This window comes from Syngnathus floridae, chromosome 3 (assembly GCF_059516105.1).
Source record: "Syngnathus floridae isolate MCC-2025c chromosome 3, RoL_Sflo_1.0, whole genome shotgun sequence".
In the NCBI taxonomy this organism is placed as follows: domain Eukaryota; kingdom Metazoa; phylum Chordata; class Actinopteri; order Syngnathiformes; family Syngnathidae; genus Syngnathus; species Syngnathus floridae.
In genome coordinates, this window is record NC_142415.1 from 2,125,343 (window position 1) to 2,148,400 (window position 23,058).

General features: G+C 41.5%; 1 protein-coding gene and 1 pseudogene across 4 annotated transcripts in view; both read left to right on the forward strand.

Annotated features, from left to right (window-relative positions):
- Positions 1 to 1,421: 1,421 nt before the first annotated feature.
- On the forward strand, positions 1,422 to 3,468 carry LOC148400086 (uncharacterized; annotated as a pseudogene).
- A 1,632-nt stretch (positions 3,469 to 5,100) lies between these two features.
- shcbp1 (SHC SH2-domain binding protein 1) overlaps positions 5,101 to 23,058 on the forward strand; it is a 65,304-nt gene continuing 47,346 nt past the window's right edge. The window contains exons 1-4 of one of the 4 annotated variants that reach the window (XM_088372060.1): positions 5,101 to 5,378; positions 7,275 to 7,481; positions 16,419 to 16,534; positions 21,882 to 22,090. In XM_088372060.1, coding sequence (XP_088228186.1) covers positions 5,216 to 5,378; positions 7,275 to 7,481; positions 16,419 to 16,534; positions 21,882 to 22,090 — 695 coding nt within the window. In that variant the 5' untranslated portion in view covers positions 5,101 to 5,215. Of the gene's footprint in view, positions 5,379 to 7,256; positions 7,482 to 16,418; positions 16,535 to 21,881; positions 22,091 to 23,058 lie in introns of all 4 variants that reach the window. The other 3 variants (XM_088372062.1, XM_088372061.1, XM_088372059.1) reach the window with 3 other exon arrangements.

Below are 23,058 nucleotides of genomic sequence, written 5' to 3' on the forward strand. Positions count from 1 at the left end.
GGGGAGTCTGTTGGCCAAAACCTGAGCTAGGGCTTTCCCTGTGGTGGACAAGAGAGAAATGCTATGGTCGTTTCCGCGGTCTGCCTTTTCTCCCTTCTTGAAGATGGAGACAACCAGGGTATCCTGAAGTTGTGCAGGGCTTCTCTTGTTCCCATATTTTGAGAAACAGGGCAGAGATGTGTCTAAAGAGAACGGATCCGCCTTTCTTCAGGACTTCTGCTGGGATGCCATCAGGACCAGCAGCCTTGTTGTTCTTCATCTTCATAATTACATCGTGCACCTCTTCCGGGCTGGGTGGTTGTCCCATGTTCTCGATTTTGGCTGTTGAGGCAGATTTTCAAGGGCCTCCATCTCAAGAGTGGTGTCCCTGTTCAGAAGATCCTCATAATGCTCTTTCCACCTGTTTCTTATTGCTCCCTTTTCTTTCAGCAGCGTGAGCCCATCCTTGGAGCAAAGGGGGGTTAGGAAGTGGTAGCTGGGGCCATATACTGCTCTTGTGGCCTCGAAAAATCCTCTGGTGTCTCCAGTCAACAAGCTGCTGGATCTCCAGAGCCTTCTTCATCCACCAATGGTTCTTCAGCTTCCGAACCGTTGATTGGACAGCAGCCTTTGCTGTAGCATAGGCTGCTGTTTTAACCTTGCAATTGAAGTTATTTTGCCAGGTGATAAAGGTTTGCCACCTTATGTTGATGAGCTGTTGGATTTCAATGTCATTTTCATCATACAAGTCTTGATGTTTCCGCTTTTTATGACAGAGGATGCTTTTGCTGGAGTTCATGATGGTAGATGAAAGCTTGTCCCAGTGTTCTTCAGCGTCAGTTGGATATTGCTTGGGCAGGTCCGAAACTGAGAGCCGCCTGGACCTGCTGCTGGTAGGTGGTATCCTTCTTTTCCGCAAAAAGCGGATAGACATGTTGGAGCGAATGAGGCGGTGGTCAGTCCAGCAATCACTGGTCATTGCTCTGGTGTTAAGCACGTCACAACGGTCCATGGTGCAGACAATAACACAGTCAATGACGTGCCAGTTTTACTGCTAGGATGCATACATGATGTTTTGAATGTATTTGTTTTGACAGAAAAGTGTTAGTGATGACCAGGTTGTGTTCTGAGCACTTTGTCAGTAGTACTGTGCCGTTGGAGTTGATATTTTTAACCCCTTCTCTTCCCATCGTGCCTCTCCATAGATGATGGTTTCGTCCCACTCTGGCATTGAAGTCTCCCAGTAGGATTATCTTGTCATCCTTGGGAAATTTGGATAGGATGGCATCAAGGTCAGCGTAGAAGGTCTCGTTTACCTCATCCTGTGCATCAAGTGTTGGTGCATAAGCACTAATAACGGTGCCCGTTTGACTGCTTGCAAGCATCAGGCGTATGGTCATTAGGCGTTCATTGATGCCCACAGGGAGTTCATAGAGGTGATTGATGAGGATGTTCTTTTTAGCAAAGCCCACGCTATGGATACATGGCTCATTTGCAGGCTTTCCTTTCCAAAAGAAAGTGTATCCGCCTCTTTCCTCCTTCAGCTGCCTGTCATCAGCCAGTCGAGTTTCAGAGAGCGCTGCAATGTCAGTCTGGAGTCTCTTTAGCTCTCTTGGCAGTTTGTCTTTCAGGTCGCTCATTGGCTTTGTTCCGGGCTCCAAAATAGAAATGTTTCTGTTTAAACCATTCCGTTTTCAGTTTATGTTTCTTACCGCGTGGTGATCCCTCTGGATGCAGTAGTCCAGACAGGAGTTTTGAGGCAGGCTATTTGTAGGGTACCTTTTCTAACCCCCGCCCCTACTGAGGTGAGCAGATTGGATCCTGAAAAGGGCTGCTCAGTCATGGGTGCAGCTGCCGAAAAGCTCTTTCCGCCTCATTCCAAGACCTTAGCGACTGAATCTAACACCCACCGCCTGTGTGCCAGGTTGTGGTTAGGAGCGCCCAGACTACACTGTCCTGTTTCCGTCCCCACGTCCTGGTCGCCACAGGACATATGATCCAGAATGTAGAGTAAGATGGATTCCCTTTCAGGAGGATGCGTGCGTGTGATATCTTTTAACATGGGGAGACTGATGCGCCTGCAGACACCAGACACCAGACACCAGAGGGGGACCTGGTTCCAATGGCAAGGAGGACCACGACGACTGGAGGCCACCCTCTATTGCAGCCTTCATTTGTTGTGACATTGTCATCATCCGCCACATCCACTGTTGAGGTATTTTCTTTTAGATTGCGCTTTGTCTGGAACCTCCCCCTCGACCTTACCACCGTGGCTGACCCTACCAGGAGTTTAAGCTCCAGACGGCATTGCTCTCAGGTTCATTGGAAGACACAAGGTTCTCCACCACGAAAAGGGAGAACAGACACACACACGTTCTTCTGGGGGTTTGGTCTCTATCCACGGAAGAAGAGGCAAAGAACTTTAAAAACAGGAGTAGGCTTCTCCAGTACGAGTAGTCAAAGCTTCTTTTATTACAGCCAGTCAACCCACAAGCCATAATACATCTATTGTGTCGACGAAAGCCTTATTTTTCTGTGATGGGCCAAATGAAGTGAGGCTTCAGAGCATGTCTTGATTGAGCAAAGGTGGGTGTGCCAAATGAAGCCTCGATTCAAAGCGTGAATTGGGTAAAAAAAAATGACGAGACCCTTCTTAAAAAGGGAGACTACCACCCCATTCTGCCAATCCAGAAGCACTGTCCCCGATGTCTATGCGATGCTGTAGAGGCGTGTCAGCCAGGACAGCCAAACAACATCCAGAGCCTTTAAAAACTCCGGGCGGATCTCATCCATCCCGGGGCCTTGCCACCAAGCTGTTAAACTACCTTGGTGACTTCAACCCCAGAGATGGGAGAGCCCACCTCAGAGTCCCCAGGCTCTGCTTCCACCATGGAATGCGTGGGGGGGGGGGGGGGGGGGGGGGGGGGGGGGAATTGAGGAGGTCTTTGAAGTATCTCGACTGACTCATGATGTACCGAGTAAGCAGCACCCCATCCCCACTGTACATAGTGTTAATGGTGCACTGTTTCTCCCTCCTGAAACATCAGATGGACCAAAATTTCCGCAAAGCCGTCCGGAAGTCATTCTCCATGCCCTCGCTGAACTTCTCCCATACCTGTGTTTTTGCCTCAACAACTGCCGAAGCCGCTTTCCACTTGGCCATCCAGTACCTGTCGACTCCCTCCGGAGTCCCACAGAACAAAAAGGCATGATAGGACTCCTTCTTCAGCTTGATGGCATGTCTTACTGCTGGTGTCTACCAGCGGTAAGAGAAGACCGGCATCTTCCCCCACCATCTGAGCCAACCCACCATCAGGTGGTAATCCGTTGACAGCTCCACCCCTCTTGGAACCCGAGTGTCCAAAACATGCGGCTGCAAATCTGATGACAGGACTACAAAGTCGATCATCAAACTTTGCTTTAGGAGCGTCTTTGTGTTTTAGGATGGCTTTACTGCACCCACTTGCTTCCTTTGGAGGCATGATTAGTTGATGCAATCCTCAGAGTAACGAGAATATAATAACGAACGGAGTCAGTTGGCATGCGAGTCTCATCTCGCGAGGTTCGACAAGCGAATTTCGTCCGACATCCGAAGCAAAAAAAATCTCGAATTTTTTGTTCGAATACTGATTTGTTCGAGAACCGGGACGTTCGAAAACCGAGTCGTCACTGTACGGGGAATACAAAATAGTCCCTACCAATATTTACCATTTTATTTTCATACAGCAAAAACATTTTTTTAATAATGTAACATTTCAGTATACTACGCAGTGATAGCATTATTTTAAAATATATTTTAAATTAGTTGTTTTTACGAGAGGTTCCGAGATTTATTCGGAGCTATGACGATGACGACAGATGCCGCTATTTCATTGGCTGCAACAGTTATTTAGTTACATTTAATAGTGCCGATTAGGTAGCCTCACGCGGAGACAGAGGTCCATGTTGGTGTTGACAGTGACAATGCATCTGTGCTCATCTGTGGCCACTGGCCAAACGTAACCGTTCTTCGCGCGCCCTTTCGAAGGTGCTCAAACACTTGTACAGCAGTGAGAGGGACGAACTGGCATCCACTTCCGCTCTGCCCTGCCGCTGCAACAATGAAGCGCTCTGAAAGAAATACGAAGCATATTATGCACAAACTGAACGCTGGTGTGAGTCCCAACTGCCTCACAAATGTTTCACTGATGTTCAATTCATTTATGGGCTTTCTGTGGGTTTGCAATCATCTTCATTGTGTTTTTTTCCTGGCCGTTTCTTTACTCGGTTTGGTGTATTTTTGTTATTGATGATATATCCTACTGCCATGAAAGGCACCACGGATGTACGTTTTGGGGACGCGTCGAGAAAAGAGTGACTTGATGTACAGGAGACTATGTTCGGATGACTTGAAAAAGAATAAAAACACCTGTTAAAAGACAAAACGTGACTCAGAGCGGCTACACTTACCATAAAAATCAGGTGTGCATTTGTCGCAGGAAAAGTTTTAAAAGGGAAGCTAAAGCTGTTCGTTTTCTCAAAATGAAGCAATTTCCACTGAGAATTCTAAGCCTCTAAGCATTATTTTTATTATTATTATTATTATTTTCAATTTTGCCAGTTGATGAATACAGAAGGCATAAGCATGCAACAAACACTGCAATAGTACATATTTTTTTATTTAAATATTTCTATATTGTGCAAGATATTTGTTTTTTTAATAATTCATGTGTTATTTATTTTTATCTTACCTGGAATGCCCAGTTGTGTGTGACAATCATTGGGACTTTAAATTTAACTTTAACTTTTTCTCTTAACTGCATAAAAGGACAAAATGCAAAATGTATGCTGAATTTGCAATAATTAAAGCGTTCTTGAACTGTTCTGCCGAGTATGAGTGTCTGGTTGTGTACACGTGATGCATGATCAAGTTCTGGTTTTGGGTTGGGGGAAGTAAGTTGTAATGCCTACCAAAGCTTAGACCAAGCATACACTTTTGTATCTGATGTTCTTTCATGAGTTTATTCAACATAAATCGGAACCAAGAAAGTCGTTCATTTCAAAGTCGTAATTTGCATTCCAGTTCACTAGGTGGCGGTAATGTCACAAGAACAGCTGCTATTGAACCCAAATGATAAGTTCTCGTTGAGTACAAACCGGGAAATTTTTGAAAGTTGGTTGGTGTGGGCGTTGGTCGCTTCCACACGCGCCACAATCCTATTAGTGAAACATTTCTTTCGTGTACTGCAGAATCTCAATGGCGCAAGAAATATATGACGATCGATCGGCTGGAAGAATTTTGAATGGAAGTCAGAAGAAAAACACCGTCGTTGGAGACTCGACTGTCAGAGATGAAGTCTGTGAAGAAAGTAACCCAGCGAGTCCTGAAGCTGAACCCAATATGCAGCATATAACTCAAGGTACGTGCTACATCTTAAGCTTCATTTTATTTGGTAACCTGCTATAATGCTATTATTAGGGTAACCAGACGTCCTCTTTTTCCAGGACGTCCTACCTTTGAGCCCTAAAACTTATGTCCGGGGGGGATTTCAAAACCGTCCGGGATTTTGTAGGACTACCTCAAACATAATACATGGACAGTACATTGTCAATATAATTGCCACTCCGTTTGATTTCACTCCATTCCAGGTTTTTCTGTATCGTTCGCAAATAAGTCCTTAAATCTAGTCACTTTGCTACGAAGTAAGGTGGGCTGTGCGGTGTTCACCGAGTTTTTACGAGCAATGCCGAAACGAAAATGCACGTTCGCGGAGGAGTTGAATAAAAAAATTCCAGTGCTTTCGCCAGGGGCGTGAGCATTATGAAGCTGAGTACTTGACGTGCAAGGCAGGCACCTACGTGTCTGAGGCAAACAAAGGTGCCAACGCACCCCGCAAGAGGATGACTGAAGAGGAGCCCTTTTTTCTTCCTCAAATGCTTCACCGATGGACGTATTTCTTTAGTCTTTTTTTTTTACTTAGTGTACCACTATAAAACTAGTTAGTGTTAGTGTATAGGTTTTTGTTATTGTATATATGTTGTTTTGTGTAATTCGGGCCAATAAATGCAATTACTCTACAGCAAAATCCGGCCCCTGGTCACATTTCATACGGCCCGCAGCTTCGGTCTAATAATGTATTAATGGCCCGCCTGCACTGTCAAACTGAATTTAAAAAAATCATGAAACTTAACTGTAATTCCTCCTATTACCAAAACGTGGCAGCACCACCCCTCTCCGCTCATTTCTGCCATGGCGACTGCAAAAAAAACAGAACGAGGAAAGTTGACATTGAGGGCCGTCGCTTTGAAGAGAAATGGGAATTACATTACTTTTTCTCTGAAAATCAAGGCAATTGTGTTTGTCTAATTTGTAAAGAGATGGTTGCCTTGTTTAAGGATTTCAACCTAAAGAGACATCATCAGACTAAACATGCTAAAACATACGACAAGCTAACAGGGAGTGACCGCGCTGATAAAGTGAAGCAGCTCCAAGCTGAACTGGCATCACAACAGCGATTCATCACGTGGGGCTGTGAGTCAAAAGTAGATTAAGTAAAAATTACTTCATATTAAATATCACGAAGTGGCCATGTTAATACTGATGATGTTATGAACCTGTAGACGTGACACAAACGATTACTTTCTGAAAAATATTGTAAATGACAAGAGTTTAATTCACTTGTTTTAAGTTTTAATAATAACAGACAACTTTGCATTACTTATAACTCCTGTTTAAAATGTTCATGAGGCAAAAATAATTATAAACTCTTGTAAATTTAAGGTATTTCATACATTATGTTCAATGTTATCTGACTCTTCAGATATGAATGGAAGGCAGAATTTGTGTTTTTAGAGTTGTTCACATCTGCCTGAGTGTCTTATATTTGGTTATTTTGTCATTTAAAAAATAAAGACAATTGGGACAATGAAATTTGTTTCATAAGAGTGTGTATTTGCATGAAATTTCTGTAGTTAAAAAAATGTCTGAAAAAACTATTGGCACCCGGGCCCCTTCACTTTATCAAATCTGGCCCTCCTTGCAAAAAGTTTGGACACCCCTGGTGTAATGGAACAGAGTGGGAATTCTCTTGACAATGTACTGGACATGTATTATGTTTGAGGCAGTCCAACAGAATCCCAGACGATTTTAAAATTTCACCCGGACATTTTCTTCGGGCTCAAAAGTAGGTCATGTCTGGGGAAAAAAGAGGACATCTGGTCACCCTATTATAGATAGACCGATAGATCGCTAGAGAGACCGAGAGTGACTATATTCCATTCTATTTTAAATGCGGCAGCTCTATTCCAAAATGAAGGGAAAGCTAACGGTGATGATGGAGATGAAAATGAGGATGAGGATGACGACGACGACAGTGGCACAGACAACTTCAACGCTAAGACAGGAACCCAGCTTCAGAGATCTGAGCACAATGGAGGAATCAACTCAAGTTTACCAGACACATTCAAAACAGACCATCTCCTGTTTTATGAAAGGTTCAAAGCCTACCAGGACTTCATACTAGGTAAGAATGTGAACAGTTATTTTAGTTACAAGCTCATTGTGATGTCAGCCACTAGCAGATCTTGCACTTGTGCGTGTGTGTGGTATGGTAAAATTTTGGGGGCGACCAAACTGGTTTTCAAAACTAGTGGAAAGCAACGTAGAAAGCTGTTGCCTCATTGGTAGCGATGTCAAAAAGCTTCATGTTCATTACTCAAGTAGAAATATAGATAGTGGGATTGAAATATACTCTAGTAGGAGTTGAAGTACCAATTCCACCTCTTTACTTAAGTAAAAGTATAAACGCAATTGTTTTAAAACTACTTTAAAGTATAAAAGTAAAGGTATTGCAAAGGAGAAAAATGCTGTCTAAATGTTTTTTTAAATTGGACTCATTGATGAATGAATCCACCCCACACCAAAGTTATCGGCTTGACTATAAGGACAAATGCTTGGGCCGCATCACAGGGCCTGTTGTGCACTAACACTTCTTCCCCCATTTTTTTTTAAAATAAATGCCATTATGACTATATTGTTAGAATAAAAAAAAATCATCAAAGTCTACCTGTTTCAGCTCCATATATTCCCATTAAACCTAATCACATTTAGTAGACCTACAAGTTGTATATAATAAAATATTTCATCAAAGTCTTCCTGTTTCAGCTCCATATATCCCCATTAAACTTAATCACATTTAGTAGACCTACAATTAGTAACGGGAAAGCGAAGTGTCGAATTTGCTTCATGTACCAGTTATTGTGGTTTTTTTTTTTCTTTTTTTTGACACATCTTGATTGGTCTGAAAGCTCACCGTTGCTTCTTAAATCCATTTATTATTCTAGAATCCATTTGTCAAAAAAAAAAACCACAACCGATTAATGAAGCAAATCTATAGCGTAATTTTCCCATAACTACCTACATGGCAAATAAGTGCTGTGTGTACTACTGAGCATTAACATGTTTCATGGCGCATATAATGTGTGATTTTGTTGTCTTTAAGTAAAGTAAGTATTCAGTTAGTTTAGAGAAAAGGGGGCTGCATTTGTTTGCATTTGTTTTGGTCCTCAGCTTTTAATAATCTTTAAGTTATCAATGTTATTCATTCAGTGGCTGAGAAAATAGTTTTATAAATATATTTTATAATATCAAATAAAGTACAGTGGAGCCTCGGTTTTCGAACGTCCCGGTTCTCGAACAAATCGGTATTCGAACAAAAAATTCGAGATTTTTTTGCTTCGGATGTCGGACGAAATTCAGTTGTCGAACCTCGCGAGATGAGCCGAGAGGACCTGCATGCCAACTGACTCCGTTCGTTATTACATTCTCGTTACTCTGAGGATTGCATCAACTCTAATCATGTCTCCAAAGGAAGCAAGTGGGAGCAGTAAAGCCATCCTAAAACACGAAGACGCTCCTAAAGCAATGCGACAGTGAGCGCCCGGCGAGCTGTGGTTGTGCGATCGGACCAAATTAAGCTCCCTGCGCACTGAGGTCCACTTAAATTCTGGAAAGTCCATTAGGACTTTAAAAATATTTTCTAAATTTTAGCGACTGCTCTGTCACAATAATGTGACCAGCGTGCTACGGTTGCGCTTTCGGCTGTGCGCTGCAGTTGTGTGATCGGACAAAATTAAGCTCCCTGCGCACTGAGGTCCACTTAAATTTTGGAAATTACATCAGGACTTTAAAAATATATTTAAATTTCAGCGACGGCTCTGTCACAATAATGCAACCAGCGCGGTGCAGTTGCGCATCCGGCGGTGCGCTGCAGTTGCGCGATCGGACAAAACTGCGCAAATGAAAAAATGCTTAAAAAAAGCGTTGTTTTTTTTTTTTGCTTGGAACAGATTACATTTTTTTTCATTATTTGAAGTGGGAAAACATGATTCGGGATTCGAACGATTCACTTCTCGAACAGCCTTTAGGAACAGATTGTGGTCGAGAACCGTGGCTCCACTGTAGTTATAATATGGATAAATACTGCAAATAAGATCTCGTCTGACTTGGCCGGAGCGCGTAGGGGTGTGTCATTCTGAAAAAGATGCGCTACCTGAACTACTTTTGTAGATAAGAATGCGGCTAGCATCATGTTACTAAAACTATTCTGCGATAAGCGAAAAATGAGGACAATGGTCTGTTGCCAGCTGAGTTGAAAAAACATTCCTTGACAGATTATTTCCACCTGCTGTCTGTCCCATTTGCTCAACTTGGAGTTAAACTCTAAAGATTGTGTTCGCTTCATTTTTTTTTAATCACTGTAGTAACAACAGCAAATGCAACAGCATTTCATCAAACTACTCAAATATTTACTCGAGATCAGTGATTCCCAACTACTGTACAGTGAAACATTGGTGTGTCATAAAAAGAGATAAACAAAACCCAAAAGTCAAACTCCACTTTGTTGAAATTCACTCATTGTGGATAATGGAACATGTCACCCGTGAGGGAACAATGTATACACCGCAAAATTTGGTTAAACCACAAATTGACGTGCGTTACTCCCTGACATAAGTATTTTGGCCTAGTTTACTGTCGCTTCCCCTCCATTTCTTTTTTTAATGCTGTGAAATTTTTCAAACTTTTTATAAAATTTAAGAATAAACATAAAATAGAGAGAGAGAGAGAGAGAGAGAGAAAGAGAGAGAGAAAGAGGGAGAGAGAGGGAGAGAGAGGGAGAGAGAGGGAGAGAGAGGGAGAGAGAGAGCAGGAAATATAAGGAAACACACTCAAAGAAATAGGAAGCAAGGCAGGGATGGGGGTGAAGTGAACTGGCCTCTATTCTATTTTTAGAATATACCATTCTTACTAATATAATTAAAAATATTATTGAAATAACATGTATACGTATTATACGTATTATTGCTATTGTTATCATTACAGAGGACAACACCATATTGTAAAGTCCCCCATACTTTCTTCTCTCCCTCTCTTCATTGTCATTTATGCTGCTATTGTTGAAGGTTATTATGTGTTTAATTTATTTTTATGTTTATGTACTTATCTTTTACCTTATGCTTGCAATAAAACTCCAGCACACGCTTACGCTACACCCACACCACACATTCATATCATGGCGGCTTATTCAGAATGGTGAGGTGGAAACAGAGAGTGTGTAGGATAAGGAGAGACAGAAAGTATAGGATCCACTGACTTAAAAGAGTGACATTTTATTGTGAAAATGGGTGGAGAGGCAAATGACGAGGGTGCTACAGAGGTGATGACAGGCCAGTAAAGAAAAAATATAAACGCTTGACATGTTTTAACAATGACAAAACAATAACACAATGTTAAAACAGAAGAAATACACTATGTGGCTCAGACCATACCCAGGGAATCCGTTTTATGATAGATGCTCCCTGTGCCCAGTGAATATTCTCCTCAAATATGAAGGTAAAACCGCATTAGATGATTACTTCAAGTCTAAAAAAACATCAAAATCGAACCCAGCCAAGAGCAGCAAGCAGCAGAGGCACAGGCAAAGCACACGCCACTCTCTAAGGACATTACATTGCTCCATTTGGTTATTCTTATGGACTGTGAATAATTGTTACTTGTTTTTATTGCACATAAGCAAACAGAACATAATTGTTTATTCCAGCTGTGGTTGCGCGATCGGACCAAATTAAGCTCCCTGCGCACTGAGGTCCACTTAAATTTTGGAAAGTCCATTAGGACTTTAAAAATATTTTCTAAATTTTAGCGACCGCTCTGTCACAATAATGCAACCAGCGCGGTGCAGTTGCGCGTTCGGCGGCGCGCTACGGTTGCGCGTTCGGCGGTGCGGTGCAGTTGCGCGATCGGACAAAATTAAACTCTCTGCGCACTGAGGTCCTCTTAAATTTACGAATGTACATCAGGACTTTAAAAATATTTTTTAAATTTCAGCGACAGCTCTGTCACAATAATGCGACCAGCGCGGTGCAGTTGCGCGGTCGGCGACGTGCCACGGTTGCGCGTTCGGTGGTGCGCTGCAATTGCGTGATTGGACAAAAATGCGCAAATGAAAAAAATACTTAAAAAAGGCATTTTTCTTTGTCTTGGAACGGATTAAATTTTTTTTTCATTATTTGTAATGGGAAAAATAGATTCGGAATTCGAACGATTCACTTCTCGAACCGCCTTCTGGAACGGATTGTGGTCGAAAACCGAGATTTGACTGTATGTTGGACCGAAGTATAAGTCTCATTTCTGGGGGACTTTATTTGACAAAATCCAACACCAAGAACAGACCTGAATAGGCAACAACAGGCTCAACGATATGGTATGCTAATGTTACATAAACAAACGAGGAACTGAGAATGTGCCTGACGTAACATATTAACAGTTATTCAAATAACTATAACATAAACCATCCGTGTTACTCTAAATCATTAAATCCATCGAAATCTTCGCCCTCTGTGTAAACAACGCCATTGCTGACTCCGGAAGTACATGTGGCGCTGAGGTCAGTCTCAGTCAGACTGAGTCAGTTGCAGTTCCAATTATTCTATAGGCCTATATAACATAAATAAACTACAGTCAAACCTCAGTTTTCGACCACAATCCGTTCCAGAAGGCGGTTCAAGAAGTGAATCGATCGAGTTCCGAGTCTATTGTTCCCATTACAAATGAAAAAAAAGTACATAATCCCTTCCAAGACAAAAAAAAACGCCTTTTTAAAGCATTTTTTCATTTGCGCATTTTTGTCCGATCGCGCAACTGCAGCGCACCGCCGAACGCGCAACCGTAGCGCGCTGTTATTATTGTGACAGAGCAACCGCAGTGCACCAGGCGCTAACTGTCGCATTGCTTTAAGAGCATCATTGTGTTTTAGGATGGCTTTACTGCTCCCACTTGCTTTCTTTGGAGGCATGATTACAATCCTCAAAGTAACGAAAATACAATAACGACCGGAGTCAGTCAGCATCCTGGCCGCGCGGTCGGGTTTTCTCGGGTTCTGTCGGCTCACCTCGCGAGGTTCGACCTCCGAATTTTGATCGACAACCGAAGCAAAAAAATCTCGAATTTTCCGTTCGAATTCCGATTTGTTCGAGAACCGGGACGTTCGAAAACCGAGGTTTGACTGTCTATATCAAATAGGTCTAACATAAATAACAATTTTATCGAACCATCTGCGTCACTCCAATCCAACAAAATCTTCGTCCTCGTGTCACTTATAAACAACACCGCTGCTGACTCCGGAAGGTCAGACTCATTGTCGGTGGCAGCTCCAATTATTTCACAGGTCTAGTGCGCCCTCATGCGGTTTAAAGTGAAAATAACATGTGAAGTGATCAACGCTCTCCTTTAAAAAGCACATTAAGAACATAACTACAATTGCGTTTTTTTTCCTTCGTAATATTGCTAAGATTCGTCCTCTCGACCGGTGATGCGGGAACTATTATTCATGCGTTTATTACGTCGCGCCTGGACTACTGTAACGCATTATTCTCTGGTCTTCATAAGTCTAGTATCAAAAGTCTACAGTTAGTACAAAATGCTCCTGCAAGGCTGCTCTCACGGCAAAGAAAATTTGATCACATTACCCCAATATTAGCCAACTTACATTGGCTCCCGGTCCATTTAAAATGTGACTTCAAGGTTCTTCTATTAACCTATAAATCAATGCATGGCTTAGCGCAAACCTGGGCAAATTACGACCCGCGGGCCACATCCGGCCGGCCCTTTGAGCGTCCCTGTCCGGCCCGCATGAGGCCAATCGTAATTTAAAAAAAAATTAGTGTCGTGCGTACAATACAACTGTTTTGCTTTTATTTTGAAAGGCGTCGCACTTCCGTGTAGCGTACGTGTATGTGAGCTGTGCGTGAAGGTGAACAGTGCGAAGTAATGCTGCCCGAGAAACGTGTGCTGACCCTCAGAAAAGAAAAGTTGACAAGGAGCGCCGTGTTTTCAACAAGACATGGACTGCCAAGTATTTCTTTACAGAAATGAAAGGTAAAGCCATGTGCCTGATTTGTGGTACACAGGTCGCTGTGTTTAAAGAATATAATTTGAGTCGCCACTACACGACCAAGCATGAGAAAAAATACATCTGTCTGATGAACAGGGCGCATCAGAGGCTGATGTATTGCTAGCAAAACTGCAAGCCCAACAAGGACATTTTATCAAACTTCACACCCAGAGATGCAGCGGCTTTGTCATTTGAGGAAAAGTTAAAGAAGTTAAGAAAAAATTGTACTGATTAATAATTCTTTTTTTATTTGACCTTTACGTCACAATTTCACATAGCTTAATATAAACATAAAGAGAATAATTGTATTCTTCTAATTACCAGTACCAACTATTTAAAATAAATAATTTAGTGCAGTTTACAATCGAAGAAAATTGAGCAGGTTTAAGTTATCGTAGGTGTGGCCCTCTGACACAACTCAGGTTTTTCATGTGGCCCCTTGTAAAAATTAATTGCCCACCTGGCTTAGCGCCTTCATATCTCGCCGACCTAGTTGTTTCTTACGTTACGTCTCATAACCTCCGCTCGCAAAACGCTAGTCTTTTAGTGACCCGCGAGGGCCAAAAAAATGTCTGTAGGGTCTAGAGCATTTTGTATTCAGGCTCCAGAGCTTTGGAATGCCCTACCAATCGATATTAGAAGTGTTAACTCAGTAGAAACATTTAAGACACGTTTAAAGACACATTTCTATGATATGGTATTGTATTTGGATAAACGAAGGTTAAAAAAATAAAATTAAGGGAGTTATATACGGTGGTTTTGGCAAGTTGCTTTTAAATTGCAGTTACCGTAATTTTCGGACTATAAGCCGCGACTTTTTTTTCCAAAATTTTGGACCCTGCGGCTTATAGTCAGGTGCGACTTATATAAGATTTTTTTCGTGATTTTTGTGATGACTTGATCACTTTTACTCTTAACACTATTATATACAGTAAAAGCTACAAAACAAACTGACAAATAACTTGTTTTCAAATCAGACGAGTAAAAACTGGTCAAATATTTAAAAAAAAAAGATATTATTAAAAGTGAAGACAATTTGCAATTCTAGTAATGACATTCGAATTTGATGCACAATTTGTCTTCGCGGGCCACATACAATGATGTGGCAGGCCGTATCTGGCCCCCGGGCCTTGAGTTTGACACCTGTGCTCTAAACCCTTTCTCTTACTCTGCCATGTCACTCAGAGATTACGCAAAGCAGTGGCGCTGTTTGGACCATCTGCATTGTATTAAAACCCAATCAATCAGCATTCAAATTCAATTCTTCGGACATTTTGCTCACCAAAAACAAGTTGTAATGAATGTGAACTTAATGCATTTTATTCAGAAGGTTACTTTGAACCTTAAACGGCGGCGCGGCGTACTTATGGATTTTTACGGCCTCCGGCCTCCAGGGGGCGCTCTAGCAGGAAGCAAGAGCGAGACAGGCAAAGAAGAGATAATGCGCCGAAGAAGACGCGCTAGTTTGTGTTTACATTTCGCGCATCACGCAGAACGCGATCAAGACGGACATTACTGAAAGAAAGCCTTTATACACAAACCGTAATCATGGGGGACAAAAGAAATGCATATGATGCCGCTTTTAAGCCAAAGGCAGTCGATGTTGATGACATTATCTTGTGTCTACTCTGGAGCGTACTTGTGGATTTTTACGGCCTCCGGTCTCCAGGGGGCGCTCTAGCAGGAAGCAAGAGCGAGACAGATGAAGAAGAGATAATGCGCCGAAGAAGACGTGCTAGTTTGTTTTTTGATCGTCTCGCGCATCACGCACACACCCGTGCTCACTCAAAGACAGGAAGCTTTTATACACAAACCGTCATTATGGGGGACAAAAGAAATGCATATGATGCCGCTTTTAAGCTATATGTGTCGGTCGCTAGTTTAATGTAATTTAGCACTTCATGCATGAATAAGATTAGCATGAACAGACCCTCTTCACACTCAAAGAAATGCATAAAAGCGACGACGAAAGAGAGACTGAGAAAGTGTGAGTCGAAGGATATCTAACGCTATTCCAATCGGACACTAAGGAGGAAGACTTCAATGGTTTCAGTGCACAGGAGGAAGATGAAGACGGCTCTTTTTTTACTTTTACTGGTATGTTTTTTTTAACCAGCCATGTTAGTGCTGTGCTACCGTGTTGCTGCTGTGTTGCTGCTGTGTTACCGCTGCGTCTCAGTGACTTTGCTGTGTTACTTCCGTGTTGCTGCGGTATTACTGCCGCGTCACAGGCAGTGTTTGGAAAGAAATGTTAAGGTATGTTATCAAAGCTTTAAAAAAACTTTCTGTGTCCAGTCTTTCTTTGCTAATAACTTGCGTGCACACTTCCTGCGGTACTACTGCTGCGTCACGGGCAATGTTTAGAAAGACATGTTCAAGTATGTTATCAAAACGTTAAAAAGGCTTTCTATGTACTGTCTTTCTGAAATATCCCTGAATTTTAGCTGGTGCGGTTTATAATCCGGTGCGGTTTATAGTCCAGCAATTACGGTAATTGATTCCATTGCTTTAAAAGGTGTGGTTTGTTTACCAGTATTATATAGTGTAATTTCCCAATTTTAGCTTCAATATTTGAGAGGCAATCATTTTATTTTAATGTACTTTGTTTGGTTGTTTAGGTCTTCTAATTAATGCAAGTTATTTATGTATTTTAGGTTCATTTTCCTGACTGTTGAAACACTAAAAATGCAAGACAATTAAGACGAAAAACATTATTTCAATATTTTACTATTTATTCGGTACAACAAACAAAAAAGTTAACCTCACAGTCAGTGTCTAACTAAATTGTTGTGAAAAGAGAGATAAATATTAACTACGGAATTCACTCTTGTGAGATTGGTGTTTTTAAGGCACCAAACATGTTGCATTGTATTGTTGTATTTTATTGTGGCATATTGTTGCCAGGGGAAAAAAAATCTTGGGTATGATGCCATAAAATAACTAAATTACACATTTTTGCTTTTCTGTACATGTCTATTTAGCCTTCTTTGTTTCCTTTTTAATGGTTAGGTGACTGCAAGCCTTCAGAAGTCAAATCCTTTACTGCTGACTACTTGAAAAAAGTGGTACAGTCATTCGGTTGGCAAGCTCTGTGGTCTGCGGAGTTGTTTGACGTTCTTGTAGAGGTGAGACATTCCATGTGGTTTTCTATTATTATCAAGAGAAAATGTACATTCCATTTGAGCAATATTTAAATAGACACCACGACATGTAGTAATGACATGAAATGTTCTATGAGGCAGGACATTACAAAACTAAAACAAGGTGATGCACGCATCATAATGGTTTTCTTGGCTCCAGAGCTCGTCACGTTTACATTGTATTGAAGATGTACAGTGATCCCTCGTTTATCACAGATAATTGGTTCAAAGACCACCCGCGAGAGGTGAAAATCTGCGATGTAGAGTCAATTGTTGTTACGATATCCACACTTTATCTTTATTGTATTTTCAAACACAATTGTAGTTTTAAACACTTTTTTGGATTTTTAAAACACTTTTTTTTTTAAACATTTTAAAGTCTAACTGACTTTCAAAAACATCCTTATTTATTTATATATTAATACTACTAACGTAAGGTCAGATGCCAGATTCGTTAGGTGGTGCCATAACTTTGTCCTCACTTTCTGGAATCTCAATTACAACAGAGTCTTCCCTTGGTTCTTTTCCTTGTGGTCGTGTCAGAAACATAGTGATAGGCAGCTGCTGGCGTTGCTTTTTTTCCTAGGTTAAGATGCATTTCTACACCTGCAGGGCTCCGTCCACTCTATTTCTGAATTGCAACGCACAAATCATCTCTGGGTCCCATTCCTCCACCATCCTCTGAAGATCTTTTGCAGATCGCATTATGGTTGCCAGGTGTTCGGGTGTTCGACCAACTTCTTCTGGATCATCTTCTTTGCCTCTGCTTCGTCCTCACTCGCTGACCTTGTCAGCTCAGCCAGATCTTCATCCGTTAGCAGTTCTCCTTGGCAATCAAGGCCTGCTAACATCATCCTTATTCATTTCAGAAATGCCTACTCCTTTGACTTGCCTTCCTAGCTTTACTACACTACTGATAGCGGAATGACGAATTTCCTCAAAGGTACGTATATCCTTTGTAGTCGTAGACCACTTCTGGCCACAATTCCTTGTCTTTATCTCCCTCAGCATGTTCTCGATGTGCTTGAGACACGTTACTATACTCAACACCTTCCAATACTGCTGCACCGAAAAGTTCATTTCAGTGTCTATGGATTCAACCAGGTCTTGCATGGTGTGCTTGGTGTACAGTGCCTTAAATGCACAAATGACGCCCTGGTCCGTTGGTTGGATGAGGGATGTGGTTCTTGGAGGCAATAATTCAATGCACACACGTTGGGCACTCAGGCCTCCAACGTTGTCCATCTGTAGTAGCACATTAAAATGTAGCCCCTTTTCAACGAGGTAAACCCTGACTTTGGAGATAAAGCACTTATGGAACTGCTGGATTCTGTCCACAATTTAGGGAGCGCGTTATCTGCGCCTCACGGCAAAAGCCTTTGCCAATCACCTGTTATCCAATTTACTCACTGCGTGCTCGTTTGATTTCTTCAGATTTAGGAAAATGCAAAGACACTGAAGCAGAAATTAGACTTACACAGATTGGTTGAGTTCAATCACAATTCTTGTTCAAAAAGCTCTGTTTTCAGGAAAGTACAATACAGCGCTGGGCCCTTCAAGAGCGGAAAGTTTCCATTCAGAAAAGGCCAAGTCCAAGGTTGTTAGATCAGTTTTATATTCAGTAGCACATTGTGGGCCGAGATTGATGGGTGATGAGTCTTCGGGGTGGGGCAAGTTCGAAGGAGAGTCTGCTTGCATGGGAGTGGTGCTGATTATGGGCAATTCGGTGTGGAGGTGGGGTTCTGTTGGTGTGTGTGAGTGGAGGGGGGGCTGTTGTCTTCCATCCCGTCTTTCGGCCTTGGTGATCATCTTTGGCCGAGTCTTTGGGTGGCTCCTTCTGGCACCTGCTGGTTTTATCTCCACGTGACCTTCCTGTGAACATTCTTCTCCAATCTTGGACATAGACTGTCGTATTGCTGGATTCTTTTAATTTTGTCATTTTGTACGAAATTATGTTAGCTTTTGGCTGTGACATCATTAATCTATTGCTGTTCTTTTGATACATCATGTCTTTGCTTATTCTTAGTTTAATCATGCTTCCAACCGTATCTTTTCTTTGTTAGGCAAACTATTTCCCTCTGTGCAGAGCGTTCAGTAGTAATCAAAAACTGGCGTCTAGCATTAGTCAAAACACAAGATACAATCAAGTACTGAACGGTCAAGACGACTCTGGTCGTGTCCATGATTCAGAGAAAAAACATCAGGCATGCATTACACAGTTCCTTAAGGGTCATTAAGCTATTTAGGCAATATATCAAAAGTCATTTGTTATTTCAATGTGCTCAGAAATATATCAGATCATAAAGTTATAAAAACCTTTCTCATCACCATTTATGAAAAATGTCTAGTTATGTCTTCTTTATTGATTTGGTGTATAGGTATAATTATATGCTTAAAATGTTTTTTATTTATTTAACATGTGAATATACTTGTCTGCTTATGTACTTTATTCAATGAGGTTTGAGCATATCTGTTTTTGTAGCGAGGCAGAACTTTTTGTATTTTGACCCCATTTCCTGCAGAACCAATCTTTTGACAATGACTTGGTTATTCAAGCTTTCGGATAGTGCATCCAATACACTGGGAGAACATGCATGTTTTTGTTCTTGAGGGCTCTTGGAACCTTTGATTTATAAATTAGCGCTGGCTGTACCATATGCCCAGCAGCATTGCCACACATTAGGAATGTGAAGCGATCCTTGGAGGCCTTAAACCCAGGTGCTTTGGCCTTTTCCTTTATGATAAATGTTCTTTATGCCATACTCTTCCAAAAAGCCAGTCTCGTCCATGTTCAACACCTGCTCAGGCATATAGCCCCCTTCTTCAATGATAGACTTAAAAGTCACATTTTTATACAATTCTGGACCAACTTTGTCTGCAGAGACTTCTCCATGGAACCAAACACTCTTCAGGTTGAATCTCATGATGAACTTCTCAAACCAACCCTTGCTTACAGTGAAAGAAATGCGTTGACTAGTAGGAGGAGATCCCTGTGAAGTTGAGGGTCGTCAGGGTTGGTATCATCATCATCATCTCCAAGTTGGCTGTACAGTTGCCTGGCCTTTTCACGGATGATGTTCGTATCGAAAAGAATGTTCTTCCTGCAGTATTTTACCCAAAAGGATATGCCCTTGTTGCCCTTATTGCATGGACTTACGACCCTTGCCTCCCTTAAACCCTTGCCCCCCTTGTAAAAGTAATATTTGCAGCCGAACGTATATTCTTCTCGTCCTTCTTAATATAACGCACGGTCAACTCATTAACCATAACAGCTGCCAACCTCTGCCTAACTTCTCCCTTCCTTAAGCATGTCAAGACATTTCACCTTCTCTGCTATTGTAAGCATCTTCCTCTTACGCTTGCCGTCTCCAGAAGGTGTAGAAGGTGCAAGACGTTTTTGTGGTATTGTAGCTAAAAATCCCAAAGTTAAAAAACAAAAGAAACGAAGCGCAAGTCTGAGGTGTTGCCAATGTATAGTATGTACTGTTGACGCTAACAAAGTGGAAGTGGATACAGTGCAGGAGGCTGAGATAAAGTGTGGTTAGAACAGCTCTTACAGCTCTCAGCCAAACAGCTGCAAGGATACAGATCAACATGTTCCCATTGGCCAATAGTGTACTGTAAAGTTATATGGGCAGACAAAGCCCCACACTCCAAGTGATGCCGCAAAAATCCGCAATGCAATGAATATATCCGCAATATTTGTTTTCAAAAAACCCGCGATGCACTGAGGCCGCAATAGGTGAAGCGCGAAGTGGCGAGGGATCACTGTAATGTATTCAAAAAGTATAATTGATGCATGAGCTTACCTTGAGAAGCTGTGTTCTTAAAGAGGACATTTGAGGACATTTTTTTTTCCAACAACTTTTAGTGAAGTTGGTCCATGGCCATCCTTTTACAATGTTAACACTATTTCATGCCAAGTTTGTTCAATAGACTCCACTTATTGCACTTTTATCTACACTAACCATGTCCAAAGTCTGGCTCGCATCTAAATTTAGACCGGCCCGAAAAATCAATAAGTTTGCTCGCTGACACTGTCGCCCGGACCTGTGCGCCCCAGAGCGAGCCACAGAAATGAAACTCGTCCGAAAAGGAACGCGCGCATGAGCCAGGCCTCATGATCGGTTGCGAGTGTGTCTCCCCCGTCCGTCCCTTCCTGGTTCACACGCACAGTGACACAAACACTTCCTCATTCAAATGTCCGCACATCAAGGACTAAGGCGATGCTAAAAACACGGACGACTGGTGAGAGCTGTCTACTTCGTACTAACTACACACTACTACGCGTCCGCGCCACCCACTCACAGTGACCGCAAAAGACAAAAAGAATATGGATTATTATTTTGTGATTATGAAGTAATTTGTCGCGTATGAAGTTGAAATAAAAAAGATAAAATGGAGAATGATTTAATTTGGATTAAAAATCTGACATGATGCAACCTGGCCTGTCTACTGCAGTCGAAACACCAATATCACCCTTCTCAATAATACAACAACAACAATAACAATAATAAAACAAACTTAATAATCTAATAAAAAAATCATTCAACTTTCATAAAATTGTTCATTTGTATTTAATTTATTATTAATTTAATCTTTAACTTTTCTGTTAGTGCAATTAACAATAGATTCTCATTTCCAATATCACTCTATCTGCAGACAGCAAAGGATACAGTTACATATTTACAATGGTAATGGTCCGAGGAATGTCGGTGCAAATGGTCGGCCCCTTTACAATTTCATCTAACCAAATCCGGCCCGCTTTGGAAGTTTGGACACTCCTGATCTACACCATACGCCACAAGCGCTTTACAATGCCTCACATTCACACACACATCCATACACCAATGGGAGGCTGCTGCCATGCAAGGTGCTGCCAGGTACACACCGGGAGCAAATTGGGGTTCATTGTCTTGCTCAAGGGCCCTTCGACATGGTCACCAGGGTTGACGATAGATCCCACAGCTTTAGAGTTGATTCGATCACTCTACCACTGAGCCATGCCACACATAGAGCTCCGTGTAAATGCTGAATCTCATTGACTAGAGGCAAGCGTTTAGTTGAGTTAATTTTGTTTTTTATTTTGTTTATCCTGATAGTGATTCATAGCCATTCTTTTCACCACATTTTTTTTTCCTTATGACGTGCAATTCCCATGTAGATTAATAAATGTTTACATCATAAAGCTGCATTGAGTAAAGCAACTTTGGATTGCTTTGCATTTCATAAACAGCCACTTTCATTAATTACTGTATATTCTTGGCAATACAATAAAATCCCACTGATTCAAAACCTATTCAAACTAACCATTAGATGGGCATTATTTCAGGTTTGTGATGTCGACTTCAGTGATCTCAAGGCTTGTGTGAAGCCCGTGTTTCCCCTGCAATGTGAGCTCAAAGGAGGTGAAATTAACGAGCAAGCTGTGGCAGAGCTGTTAGAGGCAACCCAGCACAAGGTCCCTCTAATAGAACTTCAGATTGTCTATGAAGAGTCGGGAGAATACGACCAGACCGCCTTGGGCATTGAGCATCTCAGGTATGACTTTATCCCAATTACTGTGTTGAACCATGTGTGAATCCCTATAATGTTGTGTAAAAAATAAAAAAGCAACGTTTCAGTAATGGTCAGTTTTCAAGCACGTCCTCATTGATTTGATAGGAACCTACAAACACTGGCAAATCGCCTGTGAAATTGTGTATTTTCTTAGCAGATCAGTTTATGCACTGGTTGTGTGTTACATAACACATTTATTAGCTGCTCCTGTATTTTGGTGTTTGTGAATGCAGCATTGGCTTTGCACCACTCTAAGTTTTATCTTTCATCATTGAAATTTGTCACTAATGCAAATTGAAATACAAGTCGATACAATGCCTCATGATATTTACCGTATTTTTCGGACTAAAAGTCGTTCCGGAGTACAAGTTGCATCAGCCATAAAATGCACAATAAAGTGGAAAAAACATATATGTCGCACCAGAGTTTAAGACGCATTTTGGGGGAAATTTATTTGACAAAATCCAACACCAAGAACAGACATGAACCAGCAAAAACAGGCTAAACGATACAGTATGCTAACGTGACATAAACACAAAAGAGGAGTTGAGAATGGGCCTGACGTAACATTAACAGTTATTCAAATAACTATAACATAAATAACTCGTTTATCAAACCATCTGTGTCACTCCAAATTATTAAATCCATCGATCGAATTCTTCGTCCTTTCTGTAAACAATGCCGCTTGTGCGGCGCGCCGCTGACGTCGGACTCGTCGTCAGTTGCAGTTCAAATTATTCCACAGGCCCATATAATGATATATAAATTATATATCAAACAACTATGATATGAACAACAATTTTATCAAACCATCTGTGTCACTCCAAATCAATGAATCTATTGATCGAATTCTTTGTCCTTTATGTAAACAACGCCGCATGTGCAGCGCGCCACTGACGTCGGACTCGTCGTCAGTTGCAGTTCAAAATTATTCCACAGGCCCATATAAC